At 36.1% G+C, this 11,834-nt stretch overlaps 2 protein-coding genes across 4 annotated transcripts; both read left to right on the forward strand.

Moving 5' to 3' along the window:
- The first annotated feature begins 451 nt into the window (after positions 1–451).
- Positions 452–4,279, forward strand: LOC140988435 (elongation factor 1-beta 2-like). The gene is made up of 6 exons (XM_073457448.1): positions 452–639; positions 724–843; positions 1,393–1,471; positions 3,285–3,408; positions 3,687–3,800; positions 3,915–4,279. Exons 1-6 carry the CDS (start codon positions 554–556, stop codon positions 4,076–4,078), a joined length of 687 nt encoding a protein of 228 aa, XP_073313549.1. The 5' UTR covers positions 452–553; the 3' UTR covers positions 4,079–4,279.
- A 1,252-nt stretch (positions 4,280–5,531) lies between these two features.
- Positions 5,532–9,226, forward strand: LOC140988441 (UBP1-associated protein 2B-like). 3 transcript variants are annotated; one of them, XM_073457459.1, is made up of 2 exons: positions 5,532–7,221; positions 9,054–9,226. In XM_073457459.1, the coding sequence occupies exon 1, from the start codon at positions 5,596–5,598 to the stop codon at positions 7,219–7,221; it is 1,626 nt and encodes a 541-aa protein (XP_073313560.1). In that variant the 5' UTR covers positions 5,532–5,595; the 3' UTR covers positions 9,054–9,226. The 3 variants fall into 3 exon arrangements, with proteins under 3 accessions (XP_073313560.1, XP_073313555.1, XP_073313564.1); XM_073457454.1 differs by lacking the exon at positions 9,054–9,226 and adding an exon at positions 8,508–8,746; XM_073457463.1 differs by lacking the exon at positions 9,054–9,226 and adding an exon at positions 8,060–8,496.
- The last annotated feature ends 2,608 nt before the right edge of the window (positions 9,227–11,834 follow it).

An 11,834-nucleotide genomic window follows, 5' to 3' on the forward strand; every position in this document is an offset into this window, starting at 1 on the left:
CCAAGAAGCAAACCGATTTTTTTCACTGCCAATCGAACCTATTGATTTTCTGTATTACCACCAAACAAATCGAACCGATTAATAAAATAAGCTATGAAAGAAAAAACTTTTCAATTTTTTTTTTTCAAACGATGATTACAACATTTTTCAGTTGAAATAATCTCAATCGTGAAATGATGAAATGTGTTTTCTTGTTAGGCTAGGCCTATAATAAAATCAGGTATTATATATTTAAAACCTATTACAAAATAAAAAATTAAAGTCAAGACCCATTAAATATATTTTTGAATATATAAATAAATATAGATTTAATCAATTTAGATATTTTTTTAAAAAAAATCGAAATCAAACCGAGAGATATTTTTTTTAAAAAAAAAAAAAAACATGCCGTAAGTTATCTCGATCCTCGATTACCGATATAGGGCTTTCAATCAATCCAATATATAAACCCGCGGCTGCCCTCGCTTCTAGTCCCTCTCCCTCTCCCCTCTCCCTCTCCCTCTCCCCTTCTTCCGTCTCAAGAGCTTCCCTTCTCTCTCTAAATCGATCATTAATGGCCGTCACTTTCTCAGACCTGCGCACGGAAGCCGGCCTCAAGGCCCTCGATGGGTTCATCTCCGGAAAATCATACATCTGCTGGTTAATATTCCTCTTTTATTTTCAATTTATGTGGAAATCGTTTAGATTTTTGCTTGACTGTGTAATTTTGTCTGTGGGTATCAGCGACAAGTTTACGAAAGATGATGTTAAGGTTTACGCTGCAATTTCGGAGAAACCCAGTGGAGATCTTTACCCCAATGCCAGTCAGTGGTACGAGACAATATCGGCAAAGCTGGCCCCCAGGTACTTCAACCCCTCAATTGTTATGATTTGTTATTTTTTGTTAAGAACTATGATTCATCAATAAATTGAAAATGGACAATTGAAAGATTAGACGTCCTACTAATCTTAGGAAAAAACAAAAGCTGACTGCCCAATTCGGCTTTAAGGTTTTGTATTCTGGAGAAAGTATTATATTTTAATACTCGTTCAAGAAGTTTTCTACAATTCAATTTACATATCTATACACGGGAATAGTTGTATGGATTAGCTTTGCTTGGTCGACATTTTCCTGGTCTTATGACTATATTATCGGTATGCTATCGTTAATCCGTAAAAGATTGTGTAGAATTGTTCGAAGAAGCCTGGAAAGGTTGGGAAGTTGTTTACCTTGATATTTAAGCTTGTTGAAATGTGAGAATATATTTAATCTCCATATTGGTTTTCGCCAAGAATTTTAATTCACTGAAGTTCCTTAAGATTGACTTCTTATGCAGTTTATGGCTCAGTATTAATGATATCTTCTATTGAGTTGACTGGCTCTTTGTGCTTGTGGCATGAATAATTGTGTAGCTTTCCTGGGAAGTCTGTCGGAGTGAGCCTTTCCGGCCAACGATCCCCTGCAGAGGATGCTCCTGCTGTGGAAGCCAAGGTAGCTGCTTTTTAACCTTGTTTATGTAAAGAATTATATATACGATTATGGGTATTAGGCTATTAGAAATATAAGAATATGAACTTTGTCTTTGTGCCCACTGTCGTTCACTAAGAAGTTTGACGCCTTTAGACTTTAACAGTCCATTTGGTTATAATTAACTGAGGGATTGAAAAGGAAATGCTAAAGCTTTGACAGCAAACTTTGAATACAAGCAAGATGAGTGAGTAATGAAAAAGTTATATAGATTTATGAGGTCTTCATAAATATGTTTCTACAGTTTGATATATCATTTTTAGGCTTCCTTTGTGATTTCACCTAAGTGAGGATCCATACAACTTACGAGTTTTTGATGCAATAAAACATGTAGAAGTTTAATTATTATTTGATGAATAAATCTCTTCAATAATGATCCTACTTTTAATAATAACCTTTTGCAATATCTCGTGACACTTTTTTGATTTGTTTTACGTCTCTACTTTGATTATCTAAAATAGTGCGATGAAAACTAAAATATCTCTTAAAAAAAACTTATATACATTGGTGCATAATTGTAAAAAACATGAAAAGAAACCCAGGTCCAGCAATTTATTTGAAGCCCAATCAATCCAAGCCCATAACTATATAACACTTGCTAAACACTTATGCATACATCAGTAGTTGCAGTCTTCGTTTTTCTCAAAAATAATCAGCGCAGAACAGAACCATAGTTTCTGTTTTTTGGCAAAGTTTAGTTAGTGACATAGTTGTCAAGGGCGCTTTGGGTCGTTGTGTTGCAAGGTTTGGGTTTGGGTTTGGGTTTGGGCTATTTGTTTTAAACAAGTAATTAAAAACGCTTTAAGTGCGCTTGAGTGAAGTTCAAAGGCGAGTGCCTGAGCTCGACTTAGTGAGTCGCTGCGCGTGGGATGACCCTAGGTGCAGGGTCCTGGCTTGGTGGCGCCTTTCGCCTGAGGCCCTCGCCATTGACAACTATGGTTAATGCTGCCTTATTTTTCTTTATTTATTTGTATCCAATTCCAACTACAATTCTCTCTTGCCCTACATTAAATATTTTTTCAAATATATTTTTGATTATGTAATATTTTATTAAAAATTTACTTTGTATATTTGAATTCTAAAAGTTTATACCAAGTGCAACCTACTTCTACAAGGCAAGCCTTGCGCTTGTGCCTCACTCACCATGGCCCCCTATGCGCTTTAGTGAGCTCTGTACCTAGATTATTATGCATTGGTTGCAAGTCGACCATTAGTAAGTTTTGTATCAGATTGTTTCTTTGAAATTTCAGACGCAAGCTGCCTGCACTTTTTTTGGGGGCAAAAACCTTACTTTATTACTTAGACTCCCAGTGATCTCAATTTTTTCACGTGACCTTTAATTTGAGGAGGTTTTCAGTAGGTGATTTTGTGCCTTTTTCTATGGTTTTGACGGGTTTTTGAATTTGCTTTACATGTCTGTACATGTGTTGCATGATGGTGGGAGGGGTGCCTTTTGGATATGTCAAGCTGCCTACACTTGCTTTTTTTTGTAAAAACATAGCTTTATTAATTATCACTTAGACTCCTGGTGATCTCAATTTTTCATGAGACCTTTGATCCGAGGAGGTTTTTCAATAGGTGATTTTGTGCCTTTTTCAAAGGGTTTAAGGGGGCTTTGAATTTGCTTTACACGTCTGTACGTGTCTTGCATGATGGTGGGAGGGCGGTGCCATTGGGATATGCATGGGCTGTTCCACACTTATGACACATCTATTTTCAATTTTTTAGTTTAATGGATCTTGTTTCACTTTTCTGCCTTCATATAAATTTTTTCCAGGAGGCTGCAGGAGGTGACGACGACGACGACGATCTGGATCTCTTTGGTGATGAGACAGAGGAGGAAAAGAAGGCTGCTGAAGAGAGAGAGGCAGCTGCAAAGAAATCCGCTAAAAAGAAAGAGAGTGAGTTTAGAATAGTGCAAAAATTATATGAGCATAGCATAAAAAAATCATTGTTCTAGGGTCATTTTGTGCTGGGTTAATTGTTTTGCAATTGGTTCTTAGATAACAGGAAATGTTGCATTTCTTGTTCACATGATGCAGATCAGTTTTTTTTGTCAACTTTTTTGTACATGAGTTTACGACATTGAATTACCGGATAAATTATTTCTCCTTTCATTGGTGTTATTTCTCCTTTCGTTAGTGTTCTCAAGATTTGCTGATTGAATGTGGATATCCAGGTGGAAAATCCTCTGTTCTCATGGACGTGAAACCTTGGGATGATGAGACAGACCTGAAGAAGCTAGAAGAGGCCGTTCGGAGCATTGAAATGCCTGGCCTCTTGTGGGGAGCATGTATGACTTCTTCAATTTTATATTTCCAGCCATTTTTTGTTTCTTTTTTTTCCCCTGCTGACAACCAAGTTAGTAGTTTCTGTCTGAAGCTTTACTTTTTCTCTCCTTGTGCAGCAAAATTGGTAGCTGTTGGATATGGAATCAAGAAACTGCAGATCATGCTTACCATAGTCGATGATCTCGTCTCGGTTGATAATCTCATTGAGGAGTATCTCACAGTCGAGCCTCGCAACGAGCACATCCAAAGCTGTGATATTGTGGCATTCAACAAAATCTGATTAGAGCCTTCTTTTGCTGTAATTTTGTTCTTGTGGTTAGCACTTTTTCTTGTCTTTGAGTTTCATATTTTTCTGCTATTTTTAGGAAGATGTGGTTTGATTAGTTCCTGGACAGAATAGGAATGAATAGTTGCGAACTATTAAATTATCCAACTTGATGCGATGATTTATGAGATTAGCATGATACAATACTTCAAATTATCGATCCTTCTACACAAAAGGTTTGTGATTTTTTTTAAAATAAACTTTAATAATATTTTCGTAAGATGTCTGGTTTCATGACAAATAAATGAGCAAGCCCGCGTAGCACTTGAGTTGATGGTAACCAACTTGGGATCATGTTAAGTGCCGTTTAATTGGATGAATGCGATTTGATGTGTTAAAATGTTTGAATTGAAAGTGAGATAATATTATGTTTACGATTGATTAAATTTGATTCGATATAAGGTGGTAATGATGGATTATTGATGCAAAATCATGCCTCCCAACCTAGCTAAAAAATGTTGAACACCCAGAAGACAAGCAAAATGGTTCCATACCTGAAACACAGTCTCACTAAGAAAGAACATAACATCAACTGTTTCTTAATTGTAATAGCATCAAGTCTTTATACTTTGATCGATTAAGTTTTATAAACGATCTACAAATTCGTTTCTCGATAAGTTTTCAATTACTTTCGATAATAACAAATGGTATCAAACTAGTTGCTTCTGATTTATTCTATTTTCAAGATTTTTTTAAAAAAACGAGTCATCTCATAACATATCTGTTAATAGATAATCCATATTTTTTGAGAAAAAATACCTAACGGATGTGAAGTTAGATGCTTGCTAAAGGACTAACATTGTTAAAATTGACACTATTGGAAAAAGAGAATAAGAGACATCAAGCAGAAGTAGGCAACAATCAACATTCAGAAGAACTGGTAAAATGTCGAGTGAACTTTATGGACAATTACAAGAGCAATTACAAATATGTATATGAATTGACTAGGACTTGAGCCATGATATTTTTTAAATTGTGCTAATTAAATTATTACTTATCTCCCCTTATTCGAAATATTTAAACAGTTCATTAGTATTAAATAATATTTTTTTTGTTCTTTTTCAAAGATTTTTATATGCTTATTAACTTTTTTGATACTGATGATAAAAGTAGGAATTATTAATAATATTATTTGTAAATAGACGTACGTCTTAATATAGTACCATAATTTAATTGTTTATATAAATTAGAAATCCCCATTATTTTAAGAATTTGATTAAAGCAAACTTTAATATAGTCTATCTTTGTTTGTACAAAATATCATATTTACAGATATAAATTCAATAACTTTATATTTTCAGACTAATTTTATTTTAGAAAATGCACAGTATTTCATGATTTCATCTGCTTGTTTAGAATCATATTTATTATTATTATTATTATTATTATTATTATTATTATATATCGCGTGCCTTGGATCTTCGAGCATTTAAAGAAAACCCTACCCTCAAATTTCTTCTTCTCACGTCACTATGGCCAGGAAGCGAAAAGCCCGAGCCGTCGAAGCTCCTCAAGAGCCTGAGCCTGAGCCTGAGCCTGAGCCGGAGCCGGATACGGAGCCTGATCCGGTACAACTCGAGGAAGCAGAGCAGGAACAAATCGTTACGGAGGAGGCCCAACAAATCGTAGAGGAAGATCCAGGTATCGGGGAAGGAGAAGTCGGTGATGAAGCAGTAGCAGAGGAGCAGGAGGAAGAGGAATTAGATGAGGGAGATGGAGAAGCAGAAGAAGAAGAAGGAGAAGGAGAAGGAGAAGGAGGAGAAGGAGAGGAGGAGAAAGAAGACGACGCTGTGTTTGAGAATAATGAGCAGGAGAGTGAAACTACGGGGAAGTTACTTGTGGATGATGCCTTGACGAATGGAGGTGAAACTGAAGGGCAGGAGGAGGAAGATGAAGGAGAGTTGGAGGAAGAGCCATTGGAGAAGCTTCTTGACCCTTTTTCCAAGGACCAGCTGGCTCGTTTGATCAAGGATGCGGTGGACAAACACCCTGACATCATGGAGGATGTGAACAAGTTGGCGAACGCTGACCCTTCACACCGCAAAATATTCGTGCACGGCCTTGGATGGAATTCGAATACTGAGCTGATTACTTCTGTGTTCGGTAAGTTCGGAGAAATCGAGGATTGTAAGGTTGTCATGGACAAGAATTCTGGGAAAGCCAAGGGTTATGCTTTCGTCCTCTATAAGAACCGTGATGGGGCCCGTCGTGCTTTGTTGAAGCCACAGAAGATGATGGAGGGTCGAATAACTTCATGCCAATTGGCCTCTGCAGGTCCAGTTCAGGCTCCTCCCCCGACTGTGGTGGCCACTGTCGCGGTACCACCTCCATCTGAGTACACTCAGCGGAAAATTTATGTGAGCAATGTATCAGCTGAGCTTGATGTTCCGAAACTGGTGGAGTTCTTTTCCAAATTTGGGGAGATTGAAGAAGGGCCTTTGGGGTTGGATAAAGAAACTGGAAAGCCAAGAGGGTTCTGTTTGTTTGTTTTCAAAACTCTAGAGGGTGCCAAGAGGGCATTGGAAGAGCCGCACAAGAAGTTTGAAGGTCAAATTCTGCATTGCCAGAAAGCAGTAGATGGGCCTAAAATTTCTAAGGCTTCTCTAAACTTTCAGCATACTCAACCACTACAGCAGCAGATACGGCCTCAGCATCACCATCACAATCACAATCGTCACCAGGGGCAGTTGGGGCATTACCATCATGCTGCAAAGAGGGGCAAGTTTGGAGGGGGCCGGGGAGGCATGAGGCACGCAGGTGGACACTTAATGGCGCCCAGTGGAGGGACAACTGCGCCTGCAGTGGGGTTTGGCCATGCAGTTCCCCCTGCCGCGATTGGACAGGCTGTAGCTGCTTTGTTGGCAACTCAGGGGGCTAGCTTAGGGATTGGTAATTTGCTTGGAGGGATTGGAACAGGTGTGAATCAGCAGGGAGGTCCACCGATGATGAGTAATGCAGCTTACGCAGGTCAGGCTGGTGCTAGTAGCTATGTAGGACAGCCTGGGATGCAAGGAGGTTATGTTACCCAGCAGCAGATGGGTCAGGGTGGCGTTAGGCCACATCAGGGTGGTGCTCCCTACATGGGTCATGGTCACTAGGTAAGTTTTGTTGACAATGCCCCTAATTAAAAATTTTCAACAAATACTCTTACATTAAATGCTTAAATTGTGTTGATTTGTCTAACGTGATGTTTAGACTTGCTGTTACCTCGTGCTTGTTGCTAAAGGGTTATTCCTGAATGATAATAGGAAGATTTAGAGCATTATAGAATTGAATTTTCCTACTAATGAAGCACTACTGGAATTTTTACTGCCTTTGTAATTGTACCCGAGAACCAGGGAGGGGAAACCGTACCAAAATCAAAGGATTCCACGATACCTGCCAAGAGGGGCATGCCAAGATACAGCTATATTTGTTTATCACTTATATTAGTGGACATTTTGGCTTACTTTGATTAAAATTAATTATTTTTAATAAGATCCATGTATCAAATGAAGATTTTCATCAATTGGAAGGATTTTGACTTCTCAGATGAAAGAATGGAAAAGAACCAGGAACTTTTAAGTAATGGCATGAGTATTACAAAATCTACCAGTGATTAGTTTAGTTCATGCTGTTAAAAGAAGGAATAGGAATATGAAAACTCTGACTACTATATATAACTTGAAGTTTGCCTGTATTGCTGTTTTTTTAGAAATTGGAATCATATGATACAAATTAAATTGAAGTCTAAAGGAATTGATGTTGCATTAGGTCTGAAAATTATATGGTGTGAACTTGGTAGTGATTACTGAAAATATACATATGTTTGAGATTTCATGAACAACCATTCCAACAATTGTACTTGAATCAGAGTCACAGGCATTAACTATCATGATAAGTTTGATAGCATAAATAGAATGCAGTTGATGGATTAACCCCCTACCTCACCCCCAGATTACATTCTTCGTAAGAAGCTACCATGCATCAATTCAATTTGCGGAAATGATGCTGCCATGATATTTCTGCTGTGCTTGTCGATTTTACACAGCTATGTCCTATTTCTTTGATATCATGTAACTGATATGAGTTTTTTTTCCCTTTTCCATTGTGTTTTTTAAATTTTTTCATGTTGTGCCAATCTCTGTGCTTATAATTCTTAAATCTTGGCATAGATTTATCTTGTTTACTTAGTGATGTATTTTTTGTTTTCATGGTCTTATATGTTTAATATGTTTTCTCTGGCAAAAGCTTTTTACTTGTTTAAAAATTCAGGTGCTTCTCAGTTTTTCTTGTTAAATATGTTAATGCTTGGGTTGCTGCTTCAGATTATTCATTTCCTGTGAATGAATTTTACTTTTGTTTTTCGAACAGTCTTTTTATGTTTAATGTATTCATTGTGCAGATTCTTCAAAATTGCACCAAACTTTTAGTTTTGGACTCTGGTGATTCTTCTGAAGTTCAGGCACTCATGCAAATGACGTCTTTCCTTATTGCAAAAAATTACCATTTGCCTAAAGACTAGAATCTAAAATATGTACTTTTCTATTTGTTTACTTTTGTCCGTCAAACATTTTCTAAAACAGTGACTCATCTTGCTTATAATAACAACTTTTTAAAAGGATTGAGGTCCACCGGTTATGATCCCGTGTGTCTGCGATATTTTCATTTGTGTCAATTAGGTATCTTAATCCACATCTGGCATTTGCATTCACTTGTTGCTTTTGTCAATTGCATCATGCAAAAATATAAAAGCTTTAATTGATGATGAAATGTAACCTGTTTTCATGATCTACATCCGTGCCTTACTGTTTGATCTTGTTTAAACTTTTTCAAGATAGCGAAGCCGTACATCAATTTAGTTATTTTTTCGTAGTGACTCGTAAATGGATATCCTGAGTAGTTTTACTCTTAACTAACTAACAAACTTGACATTTTGATGCTATTACAGTTCAATGCAGGAAAGCTCGTAATGTATCACTGCTGCTTTGACTTCTTTGCGCTGTCTTTAATATGTGTTATAATTGGAATTATTTACATTTTTACGTAAAATGCAAATTACTTGATGTATGTTAAAATATGAATTATTTACATTTTTTCCTAAAATGCAATGATTAACTCCCATTTACCAGACATGAAGGTTTTTTAAATGGCACCAATTTAACTTGAAAAAAGTGAGTTTTTGAATCTTTTTGTTTAAACAAAAACAGGTTTTTTTTTAAGTCGTTGAGTGTCACATCATTGCTTTAAATTTATGGTACATCCAAACAGAAACTACCAATTTGAAAATTAGAATATTCTTTACGAACATCATGAACAATAGGAACCGGGGACACATTGTTTTCATTTCAACAGCTATGGTGGTTAGATGATTTGCGAATGAGATCAAGTTTAGTGGCTGGACTCAACCAAGAACATGAACCGAGACATGTTTTTTAGCAGCAAAGATTCCTGGCACATAAAATTGTTATGTTCAAATCTCTTTCACTTTTGCTAGGATCTTGCTTCTCCGCAAATTTAAAATTTTAATTTTTTTTAGTAGTTAAAAGTCCTCCGTTCTTATTTGTTCATGGAGTTCTGCCATTTTTGGCAAAGTCATTATCTTTTTCCATGGAAAATTTATCTCCATGGTTAATCTCTCCTCCAACATCCACTTTTCCGAGTCCCTGTTGATTAAAGTTAAGCAGAAATCCATTGGTTTCTTTGTATTTGGGGGTTGGTTTTCCCAGAGGCAGGGTACCTGAACCAGAAGTCGAAGCCATAAGGAAAGATGTTGCTGCCTCCTGCTCTTAGGCAGGTAATTAGCCATTTTTGCTTCCTCCAAATCTTGTGTCCTGATTGTTGTTTCATCTTGTTTCATATAATATGAAATGGCAACACATTCGTAGAATGAACTTAAAATTGATTGAAGGGACTCCATTAAACTTCTTACCTAAAACATGAAATGAAATAGAATTGAATATTAGATAGAGTAATCTTTGCCAGCATCGATACCACTCTCATGATCATTGTTTTTTCAGCAACATCCCTTGAAGGATATAGTATTCTGTAAAGCTTTATGTTCCCTTTGTTTGGTTTTTATCTAAGCAAGAGATCATCGTCGTCTTTTAATGCTCACTGGGATTGTGCTCATATGCTTAACCACTTTGATTATCTGTGTGTTTTCGTCCCATTAGTTTAAGCAGAATTTGAGATTCTGGGTTCATGTTACTTGAGAAATTTTGGGTTAATTTTGCAGTGCTAGAGATAGGTCCTTGGCAGAGGATTTTTTCCCTTAGTTGGTTATACCCACCTGCTAGTACCACTATCCCAAGGGTAACATTGACTGCCACCCTCTCCAAAGATAAATGCTTTATATATGATACATATACATGAAAATATTATTTCAAAATCCATCCATAGACTAGAATGTAAGCTCTGCCATGAGTATAATTCTGGGTTTCTGAAAAAATGCTTCATCCACAAATTCCATTTGCATTTGTGTTACCTAGTCTATGAAACAACACAAAAGTACCTATTTTTGAATGCTATTTAATGCCCCGAAACTCTCGTGTGTATGAAAATCATTGTTCCTTAAGTCAGTTTTTCCGTTTAGAAAGGTTGATAGAAGAGTACGTCTCTCATTGGTTCTAGTTGGAAATGGTAGCATTCCAATCTAAATCTACAATTCAAGTGTTTGAAAGAATGTAGGGTGCGTTTTGGATTGGGGGATTTGGTGAATTTGAATTTTAAGTCCTTGGTCAAAGTGCATCCAATGTGTTCGGATGATTTTTAAGCATATGAATTTGAATTTCTTTAGCTTTAATTTCCAGTTATTGTTAGATTTTTGTTTTCTTGGTTCATGGAATCATTTGAATTGGTTCCTAAATTTTTTACTCAAATCAAATAATTCAATCCAAACACAAGCATCATGATCTTTGAGGGGGGTTTGTTAGGAAAATATGAAGATATTGATAATCGTTAACGGTTCTTTTTAATGCGATTCATTTCACTCTGTTTTGTTTTTCTTTTATTTATACTATCTTGTTTTTTTACACGAGCAACTTCCCTTATTTTCATATTTATATTATATGAATTTTCTATTTAAAATCTCTTTTGTCTAATAATTTTGAACTATAAATATATATTGTATTAATGTTTATGTTATAAATTTCTTGATATCGTTTAAAATGCACTTGAATTTGTTCAAAATTAGAGTACTACAATTTTCTTTAATAAATGATAGTGCTATAAATTTTTTTTACTAAACAATATAAATAAATGCTCAAAAACATTTGAACTGTAAACCCTTTTTTTTTTTTAAAAAAATATATACATAAAATACAAAACAAGAAACGCAATCTCAACCAAAATCTTCACACCATGGGTTTGCAACAGCATGGAGGGAGGAGGATTTACATCATAGTGGGAGTTGGTGACAGAGAAGTGGCTAGGGATTTCACAGAGAGAGGGGTGATTTCGTGTAAAATATGAAGGTTCTTCTGATCCAAGTGTTGTTTGTAATGTTTGAGTGACGGATTAATTTACGAGGTGGCGAATGGAGCAGGAGGTGATGATGGCCAAAATATCGGGGTAGGTCAAGGTGGATACGGAAGTGGAGAATCATCAAGTCTTGAAATGTTTGAATATTTGAAGATCTATGTGGGGTCTTTCCATAATATACAAATCTTTTGCAATAATAAAGTTCCAACAAACAAAAGTTATTTGGTTCTAAAAGTGTAATTATGCAGTA

This window comes from Primulina huaijiensis, chromosome 1 (assembly GCF_012295235.1).
Source record: "Primulina huaijiensis isolate GDHJ02 chromosome 1, ASM1229523v2, whole genome shotgun sequence".
Taxonomy (NCBI): Eukaryota; Viridiplantae; Streptophyta; class Magnoliopsida; order Lamiales; family Gesneriaceae; genus Primulina; species Primulina huaijiensis.

Bases quoted from the DNA above. Each gene is read 5' to 3' on its own strand.
- LOC140988435 (XM_073457448.1), top strand. From the start codon at position 554: ATGGCCGTCACTTTCTCAGACCTGCGCACGGAAGCCGGCCTCAAGGCC. The intron at 1,472-3,284 runs GTAGCTGCTTTT...AATTTTTTCCAG, and splicing joins CTCCTGCTGTGGAAGCCAAG to GAGGCTGCAGGAGGTGACGA. The intron at 3,409-3,686 runs GTGAGTTTAGAA...GTGGATATCCAG, and splicing joins ATCCGCTAAAAAGAAAGAGA to GTGGAAAATCCTCTGTTCTC.
- LOC140988441 (XM_073457459.1), top strand. From the start codon at position 5,596: ATGGCCAGGAAGCGAAAAGCCCGAGCCGTCGAAGCTCCTCAAGAGCCT.